Source organism: Hippoglossus hippoglossus, chromosome 1 (genome assembly GCF_009819705.1).
Source record: "Hippoglossus hippoglossus isolate fHipHip1 chromosome 1, fHipHip1.pri, whole genome shotgun sequence".
Lineage (NCBI taxonomy): Eukaryota > Metazoa > Chordata > Actinopteri > Pleuronectiformes > Pleuronectidae > Hippoglossus > Hippoglossus hippoglossus.
In genome coordinates this window covers 17353637-17370203 of record NC_047151.1, presented here as the reverse complement: position 1 = coordinate 17370203, position 16567 = coordinate 17353637, and the positions used below count along the sequence as shown (strand labels likewise).

General features: G+C 39.9%; 1 protein-coding gene across 1 annotated transcript; it reads right to left on the bottom strand.

Moving 5' to 3' along the window:
* Positions 1–2666: 2666 nt before the first annotated feature.
* On the bottom strand, positions 2667–16109 carry gpr83 (G protein-coupled receptor 83). The gene is made up of 5 exons (XM_034612080.1): positions 16091–16109; positions 11438–11877; positions 10564–10689; positions 4623–4756; positions 2667–3905 (listed from the first exon to the last, which is right to left on the bottom strand). The coding sequence occupies exons 1-5, from the start codon at positions 16107–16109 to the stop codon at positions 3197–3199; spliced, it is 1428 nt and encodes a 475-aa protein (XP_034467971.1). The 3' UTR covers positions 2667–3196.
* Positions 16110–16567: the final 458 nt, after the last annotated feature.

The window sequence follows — 16567 nt, the reverse complement described above, 5'->3', positions numbered from 1 at the left end:
GAAATTTGTTTGTTGCTTTTTTTCTTCCTGAAGAAATAAAATAAATATGGATGATCTAAGGCATGGAGCAAGCAGCAGGATCAGCTAATTGATTAGGTTAAAGTAGGATAGACGTGTATAATTTTCAACATGACCGTTCCTGGAAAACAACCACAGATTTCTCTGAAATACAGCAAAGATCACTCAACATAATAGCGACACTGGGCTTCCACAGAGTTTTTTATATACTGTTACCATGGAGAGAAATAGACCCGAGCTCCATTGATAATGTCTTTTTCATTCGCCCCCATTAAAGAGATGGAAATTCCCTCAATGTTGTCCTACAATATACCCAACAGGTGTATGTAAAAACACAGTCACACAAGTGCATTTTGCAGCTGATACTGTGGGGACGTGTGTTACAGTAGAAATGAGCCCTGAACTGTCTATGTCAGTTTCTGAAAGGGAAAGCATGTTTTTCCCCTTTTCGATTCCTCCATGCTTTTCAAAAGGAGACAGAAAAAGGAGTACATAACACAAAGATAACCATGTGATGAGAACAAATAACCTTCCCACATGTACACATATTTCTATGTGTGCATTGATTTCCTGGACAGGTACTTTGCTCCCTCACGAGTTTCGTAACCACATGCACATACAACAAAAAGGTGTCTACATGAATCAGATCTGCAGAGACATGAAAAGGGTTGAATAAGTGAAGTATAGAATAGTTGGATATCTGCAAATACTGCCTGTGATTCGTCTTTACAGTTTTTATGTCTTTATCTATGTTTTTGCCCAGTTCTGTTCTGTCTTTGAATATAACTTTTAGAGATTATTGCTTTCTGTGTAGCCATTGTTTTCAATGCCCTTCACAAAACTCAGGACTGCAGAGGGAATCAAACATTCTGGATGCATGTTCTGCCCAATCTATAGCCTCCAAAGTAGAATAATGTGCTATTTTGCAACCAGTTTAAAGGGCTTTTCCAGGATGAATGGGAAATACGATAAAAAGTAAAGTAAAATAAGCAACCACTTTATTGGGAAACCCTGCACAGCTCCTTATTCATAAAAGTATACAATTACCCAGTCATGTGGCAGTTTCCAGTTACTTTTAACAGAAAACCTATGTGCTGTTGCAGTTTGGTTGCATATGAATATAATCTGAAGGAGACAGGTTTGTTTTTTGGTCGCTGGCAGCTGCTGCACGTTTCTCTGTGACTCGCTGCTGACTTTCTCTGACGTCACGCAAACTAAAATGACCTCGTGAGATTGGGGCAGCTGCAGCCTTTGGCGGCAGACTATGATCTGATATGAGAACAGATTGGTTTAGATGTTCAGACAACAACACTGCAACAAAGATTTAGCTTTTATTACTCTGATCTTGTTCTGAAAGGTTTTCTTTTGTTGCCAGGAATAGTTGGTGAATAACAACTTTTATGAGCCAGATAAGCTGGAATGAATTCAGTAGCACACAGACGGCCAAAATTATAAAGATACGTTTTCGTGCTTGGTTCTTATATGAAGTAACATCAAACTTTAAGCAAAAGGAGGACATTAAGATGCTTGTAATTACATTTTAAATAATAATAATTATCCTGTGACCTTCAAATGATGGATTATTATTATTATTATTATTATTATTGTATTCATTGTTTTTTGGATGGATGAACGGATAGATGGAAAATTATAATATATTGTTATTATTATTATTAGTAGTAGTAGTGGTAGTAGTAGTAGTATTGCAGTATTATATTCATTTTTTTAAATTAAAATTTTCCCAGGGTGCGAATAAAGGGAACAGGTCCAGCTGAAAGTCGGACCATCAGCTGATTAATAGAAGCTATAAAGTTCAATGAGAAATGATTTAGTGATAAAACCCTGATATGATCATCACAGACAGAACATGTAGCATTTTAATAAAGAACCATCATTAGACAGCAATTACTGGAGACTGGTAAAGACCTGAATTGATGGGTCTGAAAACATTTGATTAAATCTGGACTGGATCTAATGGATTGTGAGTTGTCTCTATGACTTTGTGAGGCAGTTGCAAACTACAGCTGTTTGTGGCTGTGTCCCTGCTGCTGCCGGTGCTGAGAGGTCTTTTATCAACAAAAACTCCAGACTGACTGTCGGTGGACGTGTCTCACAGCGCTATCTCGTGCGCACTCTGCAAACCCTCCGGCTGCATGACAGGGAATCAAAGAGGAGCACAAATAGGTACGAGCAGCGGGACAGGTAGTAAATGACCCGTAAATCAACGTGAAGAGGATTTCATTGCCACTGAGATTCTGTCCATCAGAGCAAATCGATACATATTTCTTTCATACTTTCAGAGAGAGCGATTCAGAGGAATGATTGGACTTTGTTGTTACCCCAGCAGGATCATTCCTGCCTGTGGAGGCTTTTGAAAGAAAAAAAAACACAGTTCAAGAAATCAGAATGAAAGCATGATTTTTTTCATCAGATTCTGTTGTGTAGCCTGTGTTAAAAAAACTGCAATGAAGTAGTTTTGGCATAAGCTCATCGCAAAGGAAAGAAAGAACTCAGTTGCATCATTTCATTCTTTGCAATGTCACCATTACATAATAACCCTGTTTAAAAAGTCTAATGAAGATAGTCTCTTAATATTTTACACCTCCTCAATGAAGTCACAGCATAAAAACATTTTTTAATGATCAGAAGGATAGGACTAAATGGACCTTGTGATGAGACTGTTAAGTCCACTGCTGTTTTAAAGATCCGAGATGTTGATTTCCAATGTTAAGCCAGCTTGGAGGAGTCAAAGGAAAAATGTAAATTCGAATATCTACAACTCCTGGTGAGGCATGATTGTGTGATAGTTATTTTGTCAGTTTCTAAGAGCTGAGTTCATATTTTTCTGCCAACAATGCACAAAAAAGAGAAAAAGTGTGAGAAGATCTTAGTGAAGAAGAAAAAGGCTGGAATGTCCGCAGACCAGTTGATGCTCTCATTGACTTATTGATTTCAGTTCAGACAGAGGCCGCTCTTCAGACGATGATTACAGTCTCTCTTCGGAAAACACCAGCGTCTTCTCATTTAAATCCATCACAAAAATCATCTTCTCTCGCAGCTAAAATCTGTTGTTGTTCTGATTTCCTGTCGTCTTCAGGACAAGATGAAATCCTCAGACTTAACAATCTCAGATACTGACGTTTGCCTCATCACAGTTTGGCAGATATATTTATTTCAGTCAGCTCACAGCCACAATGGGCTCCACTGACAGGATGTCAGCTCTGCCTGTGAGCACCTTTCTGGCAGTGAACAGCACATGTGTCTCTTTCAGGTTGTGTGACTGACTGGAACCACTCTGCTGTGAGGAGCCTTGGCCCGGCTGTGGTAAATCACGCCTCAGCCTCGAGGACTCGTGGTTGTCGGGCCACGCGGTCCTGTGACAGGGAGTGCAGATGGCTGCGGGCCGAAGTTCAGGCTCCAACCCGACCACCCTCTGTCTCCTCCTGCACATGTCATAGAGCAGCCGCAGCTCATGGCGGAAGGTGGGATTCAGGCAGCAGTAGATGAAAGGGTTGTAGCAGGTGGAGCTCATGGCCAGCCAGTGAAAGCAGAAGTAGAGTGCGTTGGACGAGTGGATGGCCTGGCTGGAAAGCAGCACCACGTAGCAATTGAGCGGGAACCAACAGACAGCGAACACCCCGACCACAAGAAGCAGCATGGCTAATGTCCGCCTCCGCTTTCTTCTCTGGGTGGCGTGCTGAGCGGTCGTGGTGTCGCCGATGGCGTTGTGGCGCCACAACCGACAGGCCACTGTGGTGTAGGAAGCAGTGATGATGAGGAGCGGCAGCACGTAAAGTAATATGAAGGTCAGGAGGTCGATGTACTGCCAGTAGATGTCTGATGGCTCTGGGAAGTCTGGGACGCACAGGCTGCGCTCCTTCTCCTTACTGGTGGAAACATTCACAATACAGAGGACAAAAAGAAGATATAGATTACTCTGAGGTTATTATGCTGATCAGTTTCTTGCGTAATTATTTTGACATTAAAACGTTACATGACATTACTTTACATTTCATTTAGCTGACGCTTTTATCCAAAGACAATAAATGCATTCAAACATGAGGGTACAAACCAAGAACAGCAAGAATCATGTAAGTACATTAGCTTCAAAAAAGCCAAACTACAAAGTGCTACATGTAAGTGCAACTAAACTTTTTGACTACATGTCAAAAAACACATTGTGTTTCAAGTAACTGTGAACTTAAAAACCAGACCACAATTTTCCTCTAACATGATAATCTTATCTTATCTTTCCTTATCTTATCTTATCTTTACTTATCTTATCTTACCTTATCTTAAATTATCTTACCTTAAATTATCTTACTTTACCTTATCTTACCGTTTACCTTTCCTTACCTTACCTTATCTTATCTTACTTGATCTTATCTTAACTTATCTTACCCTATCTTATCTAATCGTATCTCATCTTATAACGTGATACAACAGAGTTTCCATTGTCCACCTCCTGGCTTTCTCCAGCACCAGCAGCAGGGCCTGAACTCTAAAAGGCGCTTCATATCAAGTGTGTTGAGTCCAATAGCCAAAGTAACATGTAACTGATCCCTCCTTGTTGAAATGTGTGAGGATGCAGTATTTCACGGTACCTGTATGTAAAGGTTAGGAGTTTCTGGTAGATTGCATGTGGGAGGGAGAAGCAGGTGGCCATTATCCAGATCACAACCACCCAAACACGACCTTGAGCTTGGGACCTGCGAGGTCTCAGAGGATGTAAAATAACCTAAAGGGAATAAATTAATGAATAAACGAATGAATGAATCACTTCCCGGATTTAAGTAAGATAAAACACATAAAACACACATTCCGCCCACATCTGTGTTTTTATCTGGTGCTTAAATATCAGCTTCCCCCGCTGTTCATCAGTGAACAATTAGAGGTGCTGAAATGACTCAAATATGCAATTACAAACACACCAATGCAGAGTGTCAGAGACAAGGCCACGGTCTGCACGGCGAGCAAAGCTGCATACAAATTTCTTAAACTGTTTATCAGCCTCTTACTCTCTATTTGTAATCAGCTGTGTCTCAGAAACCGCCTGAATTCTTGTGCAAAACAAGTTCAGTTTAGTGATGACTCACTAAGTGCTGAAGGATAGATTATCCAAACTCAGACAAACCTTGGCGAAAACCAAAAACCCGGACAACCAGCCTGCTACTATAAGAAAATCCAGTCCAGTTAACGTTAATTGAATTTCCTGAATCCACATTTAAAGACATGAGATTTTTTTATGTGTAAGAAATGTATTTGCAAATATTATTTTGGTTTTAGCACTTTATACAGTGCTACATAATTTCACATTTTAACATGCTAGTTTTTCTTATCCACCTTTTTCCACATGTAGATGTAGGTGTCATGTGGACATGCAGAGCAGTGATGGAAGAAGTATACGGATCAATTATTTAAGTAAATTTACCAGTGCGATATGATTCATAACAAGTAAGAGCTCTACATTAAAAATGGTATGTTTAAGTACAAAGCATAGACTGTATTTAAAGATGGACGACGCATCTCCACTTCCTCCCGATATCCATCAAATTAAGCCAAAACGTCCCAGGAGTGATGGAGCTGTAATATCCAGGTCCCTCGGATGAACACACAGCTGTCAATCATGATGTTTTATTCAATTTCGATAGCATTAAATGACTAGTTAAAACCAAACTTACCAGTAAAAGAGTAACACCTGAAAATACATCAGTGTGATAAGAACGACCTAAAATGATTTTCATAAAAATGTGTTTAAGGTGTACTTTGACTTTTTACTTTGGTCCATATCCAATTTGCTGGGTTTATGACCTATACTGCAGACATCCACCACAGAATGCTTTGGCTTCACGTTTGGGGAGTCGTCATGTCCTCCATCTTTATGTACATGACAGTCTATGATACAAATTATAAAGATTCAAAAAACACACACATTACACAGAAAGGCCTCTTTCAGTTTATTATAGGCTCATCGATGTGTCACTGTGTCCGTGGTGCTTACCTCAGATTGCCTGAGGAGAGCAGCCTTAAGATTGATGTGAATCATCATTGCATATTTCTTATTTCCTTTCACCTAAAATACTTGAAGCAGTTCCTCATTGTTAGTGAGATTATATATTTGCTCCACTTTTTCCGCCGGCTATGGTCTGAGCTACTCAGGTTTCCAATTTGCACCTGTATGTAGTGGTGTTTTTTACTGAATCATTATTCCAGTTGACCAGCTTTTGCTGAAAAGATTTGGGAAGAATTTAGGTTGCTCATGTTGATAAAATCAGTGAAGCGCCTGCAGAATTACATGGCTTAAGAAACAGCTGTGGTTCAGCAGCACACAGAAGTAAAGCACGAGTCAAACAAAAAATCTGTGGCTTGTGTGAGTGTGTGTGAGAGAGAGAGAGAGCAATAGATAGAGGCGGCTGGTGGTCTGCAGGTCTGGTCGGGTTTGAGTGGTTGATTTAACATATTTTTGCAGTTCAGGTCATGTGGTGCGAACTGAATCTCATTACAGGTCATTCTCTGACCCTGTGCATCCTAAACAATCACCAAGAGAAGTAATTCACCAAAAATTTAGCATATTAATATAATTATCAGCAAAGAAGAAAAATGTTCAAGTCCTACAAGGAACAGTTGATAGTTATATGTAGAAAAAATAGGATTAGGAGGATCAAGCAAGTCACTGCCACAGGGAGGAAACTGAGAATTATAGATTATAAATTCATAAACATTTGTTTATCCACAGTGGTTTTGGTTTAGTTAATTAAGACCAAGATTATATAATTTTGAAAATCGTTTGCCTCTGCCAGCTTGTAGAGTCTACATGCATTTTTCCCAGACACCTATTAGGTCACTGTGACCTTTGACATACTGAAATCTAATCAGTTAACTTGCGTTAACCTAACTATACGTTTTTACCAAATTTGAAGAGATTCCCTCAAGGTGTTCTTGAGATACAGTGTTAACAAGAATGGGGCTGACGGACAACCCGGAAACACGAAGGAGAGTGAATTAAGAGATTTGTGATTTCACCTGCTACTTTTAACTGGTAAATGAAAAGCCACTAGAAATCACAGGTAAAGTCACAGGTAAGATCGAATGTGATCTGCTTCAGAGAACTATGTGTTCATTTCATAATTTTTCCTCAGATATCTGCACAACAAACCATTATGTGAATTTTTCTGCTTCTAATAATAGAAGCTTTTTGGACCTTGGTCCATTAGCAGCATAAATGAGGGCCTGCATTTACAGCCATTTCTGTCAAATCAATCCTCTTACCCTTTCTGCGTTCAACAACCCTATCCTACAGGGTTAATTAGATGTCATGGCACTGTTTATCCTTTATGGAAGTAAATCAAATACAGTACATATGAGGAACGGAAGAGAAATGTACAGATTTGTACATTGTACATTAAAGGGATAGTTCACTGAAAAATGGAAAATCACTCACTATCTACTCACCACTGTGCCGATGAAGGGGTGGGTGAAGTGTTTGAGTCCACAAAAACACTTCTGGAGTCTTAGGGGGTAAACTTTGTTCGAGCAGAATCCAATACAATTGAAGTCAATGGTGAGTCCTTCCCTCACCAAAAACTTAACATGCCCCCACACTGGTCGTGTGGTGTCATCCAAGTGTCCCCAAGCCCCGACATTCATATTCGACTAGAAACGAGGTCATTTACACCATGTTTTAAGCCTAAAGGTCCACTGATATCTTCCCACGAGGTGCATTCAGGGACCCTCGGACACACCATCGTGTAGCTAAGTCTGCTAGTTTAGACACTTGTGGTGGACTTTTAGGCTTAAACCACGGTGTAAATGACCTCGTTTCGAGTCAAATATGAATGTCGGGGCTTGCGGACACTTTGATGATACCACACGAGCAGTATGCAGGCATGTTATGTTTTTTCTGTTGTTTTGTTAGGTCTGAAGTCTCATTCACCATTTACTTCAATTGTATCGTATTTGGCTACTGACAAAGTTTAGTTCTGAGACTCCAGAAGTGTTTTGTGGACACTTCACCCACCCCTCCATCGGCAAAGTGGTGAGTAGATAATGAGTGAATTCTTTTATTTTTCAGTGATTTATCCCTTTAAACTCCCCAATAAAATGTAATGCGATCAAAATGAGATGTTTGTGAGTTGTAGTGTGTAATCAGTGCAAAATGAAAAAAGGTATAGGCCCACTCAAAGCACTTAGAAAGCCTGCTCATTATGATAGCTTTTATTTTCAGATACTCCTGATGCTTTGCACGAAGGAAATAGGGGAGTTAAAAAATTGCATAACAGAATTTCTGTTCACTTAATTCATTGATTTCTTTGACACTAACTGCAAAAACACCGCAGGAGCCTGCTATAGATTTGTACTGTATACCAAGAGTAAGATATTAGATTTAATATGTTGTGCTGAACGTAATTTTTTTAAATAATAACAGTTGTAAGTCATGTCTGTCCAGACTCATTTAATATCTGTAGCAATAACATTGAAGTTATCTAACAAAAGGCATCAAATGTAATGTAATTCTCCTGAAGCTGTTTTCAGCAATGAACTCTGGGTCTTGACAGTTTTCATTTAACCTATGAAGAACGCAGCAGGAGATTGTTCGGGTCCGACGCATTTACAACAACAGGAAAAGGTCTGGAACATTCCGGTGAGGGGTGGCGCCTGAGTAAAGCATGCAGGAGGCAGGACAAGACATATATTTATTATATATAACTTACACTGTACTGTATTTTTTTATATATATAAACACATTCTACTAATCGTCACTATCAGTACATAATCATTGTTACATTTATTTTCCCATCCCACCTAATTTTCCAGAGTTCGTGTCTTCAGTGGAAATTATTAATCGTCTGGAATTATACATAACTTCAATTTTGCCAGGAAATATCCTTAATGCCTTTTATTGGACAACTTCAAAATCTTCTCTACATATAATAAATGAGTCATGGTATTTTTACAAACATGACATTTAACGTTTATTCTTAAAAGAAAAAAACCTGCAGTCCAACATATTTATCGTTGATACAAATATCTCACTCCCAGTATACAGTATGAACTGAACAGTAATATATACCAGGCTAGTTTTGCAGTCTTTTTTAACCAAAGTTCATGGCTCCTCATTTTTCTTTTGTGCAAAGTTCATGTCTGAAAACGGCTTTCAAGGTCGGATTCTGATTATGAGCTGGGTGCATTTCTGTCTAGAATTTTCCATTTTGACTTTCATGGTATTCACATAGCACCCAGACCTGCTTTAGAATCAAGACATGCACATCTTTTTTCTGCAACATGGGACCTTTAAAGTCTGTCACCAAGTCAAACTAAACAAAACTGAGACCAAACATCAACAATGAGAGCAATGCGTGGATGTGCCAGGTATCTGCTGTGGTTGTGCCGAGTTGTGCAAAAAAATGAAAAGAAGCAGATACGGAGTGAATCTGCTGTGAGGAGAGAATCATTATTTGTTGTGGCTCAGCTTGTATCGGTTTAAGAGCCCAGATGAGCTGGATCAGCTGACGGCCATTGCTTATCAGCCAATCACCCTGAACTTAATGTGGAAAGAAAGTCAAAGGTGTCTGCTGCCGTGATCCAAATGGAGTTCAAGCTGTGAGCAACTTTTAAACCGATAGAGACTCGAGGTTTTTACAAATCATCAAACTCAATCTGCCAATGAGGATCCAGTAAAATAATTCAAAGCTCCACAACACCTGCTACTGTACTTTAAAGGGGTATTGCAGTTGAAAACAGCTGTTTCCAAAGACAAGAATGAACTGCTGTGCTTCAGCTCCTGAGTAATAAATCACAGTTAGACAACAACACATTTGCAGCAACAACAGGATTTGTGACAGATATCCACCGTGTGCTCACTGAAGACTACACTTGGAAGACTTAAAATGTGAGGAGTGTTTGGTACTGATAACGTGTTATGCTTCCAAGCCGCAGATACCCATAGGCATTACATTTTCAGGTTGTGAACACGATATCTCAAAACCACCCTGAGGGAATTTCTTCAAATTTGGTCCTTTTTTTGTGAATTTCGTGCCTGGGTTAGGGTTAGGGGTTAGCCATTGAAAAGAATGAACATGAGAGCGCAGTGGTGCAATTAGCGTCTTGTGTCTGAAAAGGCCTAGTTTGTTTGTTTGGGTTATTGATTGTCATGTTGTCATGCTGTCAAGGACAAACACTTATTTTGTAATAAAGGGTACATTTCAATTGAAATCTTATATATATTTATATTTTTCTGGTGAAGAATCTGTTGCATTCATCATCGCAGACACCCAAGGTTCTATAGCCTAAGTGGACATTTTGTTGCCACCTGAGAAAAAAAAAAAAAATTTTGATATGGGCTCCAAACATCCGTCCACGACCATGTAAATGGACGAGTAGAAATACAGTGCGTCTCTTGTAAACAGAGGCTTTACTAACTGTTATTACAACATTATGACATCTTCATGTTCACTGCATAACAACATAGTATCACACCACCAAGCTATATGAGCCTCTTCTAGAACAGAGGAGCATCACTGCGCCATCTCCTGAGAGTTGACAAACCTGACGTCGGTCCAGTGCGATGGCCGTCAGTGTGAGAGTGGAGACGTGCAGGGAGCAGTACTGCACAAAGCGGCTGATGTGACACATAGTCCTCCCAAACACCCAAGTGCTGTTCACGAACCGGACCTGAGGGAAAACAGACACACGCGCACACACATTTTTGTCCCCATAAGAAAGACAAGTGCGACTGCATAAAAATAAGTTATAGGTCCCCACATCAATAATACCTGTTCCACACACACACACACACACACACACACACACACACACACACACACACACACACACACACACACACACACACAGAGAGAAAGAAAGAAAGAAAGAGAGAGAGGGACTTCAGGTCATTTACATCTGTCAAATCCCATCTATCCATCCACTAAGTGGTTTTTCTTTTAAAATGGTGAAGTTGAGGGCATGTGACTCAACTGATTCTTTTATCCCCACTAAAGCACTGGATCAAACACCGATGATCAAATTACCTGTGAAGTCTCTAAATCAGTATTTCACTCACATTGGGGAAAAACTTGTAAAGCTTTTGTTTCAAAGAAAGTCATGGACCCGGGAGAAAAAGATTGAAACCCTTGATAGTGAGATAGATAGATATCTACATTTGTATTCACCAGCTTATTTCTCTGGGGGGGGGGACATTTCTTTTATTATTTTATAATTAGAATGTTCTATTTAAGAAAGTCTTTTTGAATATTTTAAAGTATATCTACATGTAATATGGTCCAAAAGTTTGAATAGTTTTATCTTTAGTCTGTGCTGCCTCTGCGGTAGAAGGAGTAAAGAACACACACACTTTACAAATATTAAGTCTTATACTGTATGTCAATGGTCAATTCAACAGGTTGGTGAGGGCAGGTCTTACCAGGGTGAACGGTGTGTTGAGGACAGTGATGAAGATGTCAGCCACAGCCAGGTTCATGATGAACAAGCTGGTGGCCGACTGGGTGCGCTTGTTTTTCACCAGCACATGGCACACCAGGATGTTCCCGAACAGGGACACCACGATGATGAGGGAGTAGGCGGCCAGCAGCAGAACCTTCACACCGCCCTCCTGCGACTCCCCGCCGCGGCTCTTCTTACTGGCCAGGGAGCGCCAGTCCTCCAGCAGCCCCTCGTCAAAATCCAGGTGGAAGAAGCCGGAGGTCCGGTTCTCCAGCTGGGCCACCGACACGTTCAGGAAATTCTCCCTGAGAGAGAACATCCCCTCCGCCACAAGTGAGGAGTCGTTGAGGGTCTGTCCCGCTGCTGCTGCTCTGCCAGAGCTGCCAAACACCCAGAGGAGCAGAGAGAGGTGCACACACACAGCTGTCATGTCTCTTCCTCTTCTCCTTCCTCTGAGTGTGTGAACTGGTGATGAAGATGATGGTCAGCGTGTGTGAGTGTGAGCGTGTGTGAGGGTGTGTGTGTGTGTGTGTGCGGTGCACAGCTGCACGCGACACCTGCTCTTTCTGCGGAGCCACTGAAGAGATGCGGAGCCGCTGGAGCAACAAGTTGAGTGACGCGACTCGGCAGCGCGACTGCTGCTTTTAAACCTGTGTGTGAGTGAGTGTGTGTGTGTGTGTGTGTGTGTGTGAGTGTGTGTGTGTGTGAGTGTGTGTGTGAGTGAGTGAGTGAGTGAGTGTGTGAGTGTGTGAGTGAGTGAGTGAGTGAGTGTGTGAGTGTGTGAGTGTGTGTGTGTGTGTGTGTGTGTGTGTGTGAGTGAGTGAGTGAGTGAGTGAGTGAGTGAGTGAGTGAGTGAGTGTGTGAGTGTGAGTGTGAGTGTGTGTGTGTGTGTGTGTGTGTGAGTGTGTGTGAGTGTGTGTGTGTGTGTGTGTGTGGAACAGGTATTATTGATGTGGGGACCTATAACTTATTTTTATGCAGTCGCACTTGTCTTTCTTATGGGGACAAAAAAGACCCCAAACTGTACATCATTCGATTATATGGTGAATATATTTTTAAGGTTAGGTTTAAGTTCATCAGAGTAAGGGTTAGATTAAAGTTTAGGTTAAGGTTAAGGTTAAGGTTAAGGTTAAGGTTACGTTTAGGATTAAGGCTTAGGTTGACGGGATAGTTGAGCCAAAAATGAAAACTCAGTCATTATCTGTACTCACCACTCTGCCGATGGAGGAGTGGGTGAGTGGGTGAAGTGTTAGAGTCCACAAAACCCTTTTGGATTTTCAGGGGTTAACAGGGTTGCAGCCAAATCCAACACTTAGTTATGACTGAAGGTTAGTCTAAGAGGCTAGGAAATGCTTTATGTAAATGAGTGTCTTCGCAAGTAGAAGTGTGTGTGTGTATGTGTGTGATTGTGTGTGTGGGCATGTTTATATATAGTTATGAGGGGCAATTTGGGTTCAATACCATCATTGTGAGGACATTTTGAGTGGTCCTCACGAATTAAATTGGCTTTTTGAGGGTTGAGACTTGGTTTTAGGGTTAGGGTTAGACATTTTGTTGGGATGGTTAGGGTAAGGGGCCAGGGAACGCATTATGTCAACGAGTGTCCTCACAACTATAGAGAGACACGCATGTGTGTGTGTGATCACAGAGACTGCAGTGATCTCCAGTTTCCCTGCTTATTGATTTGCAGCCCTTAAACGTAATCTCACAGGTCGGAGCAGAGTGGTGTGTTGTTTGCCTTCAGGCTTTTCTGAAAGTCCGAGTCTCCATCCCATGAGAATCTGCATTCAATCAAATATCCTTTAAAACATGGAGGAACTTCTCTCGTGTGAATCCACAAATTAAACTCTGGTTTGTTATGCAGACCTTGTGTATTTAGACCAGACTCAGCTCATCATTTACCTCATGTTTCGATTTGAAGCTGTGATTGTGAGGACAATAAATGCTCCTGCAGTAGTGTACCTCCATATGGAGAATAATTATCTATAATTAAGATAGCCATTTACAAAATTGTATTTGAAATTAATGGTGTGCCAATTAATTTGATATTTTAATGAGAAATAAAAAGATATTTACAAAAAGAAGACTATAAAAGAGCCTGCTGTACATCCATATGGAGCATAATTATCTGTAATTAAGATAGCCATTTATAAATGTTATTTGAAATTAATGGTGTGCCAATTAATTTGATATTTTAATGAGAAATAAAAAGATTATTTACAAAAAGAAGACACATGTTAAATATCTATCAATGAATAGATCTAATTAAAACGGGAGCCACAAAAACAACATAAAACAGTCATGTGTGTCAAAGTGTGTTATTTAAAAATACAAATTTATACATGGATATACATAATTGAATTTAACTATTTGAGAATGAAGTTTAAAAAGATGAATAAATAGCTGGACTCATAAAATGGATTGAAAATAAAAAAATTTACTCTGGTATTTAAAAGGACAATCATCTCTCCCATTTGGATTTCTTATTTCCAGCAGCTTTTTCTTTTCCTAGCTCCAGCTGAGTGGTTTAAATTTCCTTTTTGCCTTGTGCTGGAAAAAAATTGTAAATCAATTCAAATTAAACAAGGGATATAACACCCTCTGTGATTGAGTAGGGATCCAATACCCCAGCTTAATACCATAGCTATTAGACAGCAAGTGGCTCCTGCACCAATAGGTTTTAGTTTTAAAATGCATCACATCAGCTATGTACGTTTTTGCGAGTAGGAGACTTTTGGAGACGCTGCTGGCCCCATTTGAGTCTGAAAACTCTGGGGCTTTGTCTGGATGGGCAGAGACTGATTGAAACAGGAAACTGATTGAATGTTCCCGGTTGTGTCATCACTCATAACTTGATTATGGCAACATAAAAAATGAATAGCTCAGATATGTTACTTTCAGTGACAGATCCACCTCTTTGTCTGTCCAGGAAAAGAAATCCCAGCTTCTAATTTCCACTGTTGCTGTTCGTTGTTTGTAGAGTTGTCTGCACCTACGCAAACAACTGCACAGAGACAATCTGCCTCCTGTTTACACCCACATATGAGTGGTCACATGGTATGACATGCAATATTATTTATGATTCGCATCCCTAACACTCATCTGCACAGAGTTTAAATCCAAAACCTATTAGTGTTGTGGCCAATGCATACATGTAAGAAGTAAGAATTAAGTAGTATGAATGTGTGTGTGTGTGTGTGTGTGTGTGTGTGTGTGTGTGTGTGTGTGTGTGTGTGTGTGTGTGTGTGTGTGTGTGTGTGTGTGTGTGTGTGTGTGTGCGTGCATGTGTGCGTTTGCAGAAAGTGTGATTTCTCTGTAATAAAGTCATTCATTCGCCTGAGGCAAACTCAGCATGCAATCAATTCACCCTTAGGCCAAATATGTATAATGTAAAACTGTTTTTGAAATTAGTGTATTATCGGGGGTTCCTGTAGCCTTCAACAGGTACACTATGTGCATCAGTCAGGTAAATGACAGTAGAAAACAAGGTTCAATTACTGATCAGCAAAGTTGTCCTTAAAGGCTGTTTCCTCCTCTGTGTGGATCACAGAGGACATTTAGGTTAACAATGGTGTAAATGACGCTGTTTTGAATTGAATTTGAATGCCGGGGCTAACGGGCACTTGAATGACACCACAGGAGCAGTATCAGGGCATTTAGTGTTTTTTAATAGTTTTTTGAAGAATCAGTCACCATTTACTTCAATTGTATTGGATTTGGCTGCAACACCGTCAAACACTTCACCCACCACCTCCATCAGCACAGTGGTGAGTAGATAATGAGTGAATTTTCATTTTTCAGTGAAGGCTCCGTTCATTACTGTGCAGTGATTAGTTTTGGTCTTAATTTGATTGCTGATGATGTGTTTCTATGCATCACTTAAGTGCAATATAAAGTATTAGAGTAGAGTAGTCCACTGATTTGAAATTAGAGCTTGATCGTGTTTTGATAAAAAGCAGCAACTCTATTTGCGTGTGAGTATCTATTGGGAATCAACAGATGGAATGACTAAAACAGAGGAATATTTAAAAATAAATTCGGGAAGATACTCCATTTTTAAGATAAAAATGCTTATAATAATCAAGCAGGGGGGATTAAGCAATCTAAGACACAATCGCCACTAAATTTTATTATTTCAAATTTCTTAGAAAACCCTGGTTTCATTCCTTATCACCATCTGAGTCACAACTATAAACTATGCCTGTTGAAAGAGCAATGGTTGGTGCAAAATATTCATACAAAAGCAATGAATATAATAATGATAGATTCATTAGCACAGTCATTCATTTAGTCACAAAAATATGTGTCATCTTAATCCATAGTCATGAAAAAGAAAGAACGTGTTGAAGGTGTGTCTATACTTGACCAATTCCTCAATTCCCCACAGGATCAATAAAGTATTAATCTATCTATTAATGATTGTTGATGGTCATAAACACAATATATAAAGTGAGCACCCTGGGATCAGAAACAGTCAGTAAGTTTATCCATCACAGTCAGTGTGTCAGACATCAATGATTATATTTGATTAAAACTTGATTTATAAAATGATTCATGACACTTGACGACATTGAGGTTTGATATAAGATCATACTGGTGACTTTCAAGGCTGCTTGTGGCCTCACTCCCGTACCTATGTCAGGTCTTGTCATCTTGCCTCAGATATTATTCTGATTTAAAACCAGTGCAGAGAGAGCCATACCGTACAGAGTGGTTTTAATGGCATCAGTAAGCACCTTTTTCCTGAAATGTGAAAAGCATTAAGGAACTTTCTTAACAGGGATTATCACTATGAGTGCATTAACAAAACATCTATAGTTGCGGTTTAATTATATTTACCAGCTCAAGAATAGCCAAACCACAGATTTTGCCGAACAGCGCAGGAGCTGTGTATAACTCAGGACAAAAATAAGGAGACACTCAGACGTTGTGCTCATCTTATTATAATGCTCCTTCCAAGATGGACAGAACATGCGGTGGCTAATTTGTGAGGTCTTTTGTGGCTGGAGATGTGACTCACTTTTCAAAAACTCAAGCCATCTCTCTTTTCCCTGTGCAACCTTTCAAAAGACCCGTTGTGCATTCTGCAAAGAGTTTCATTAGTTTCTGT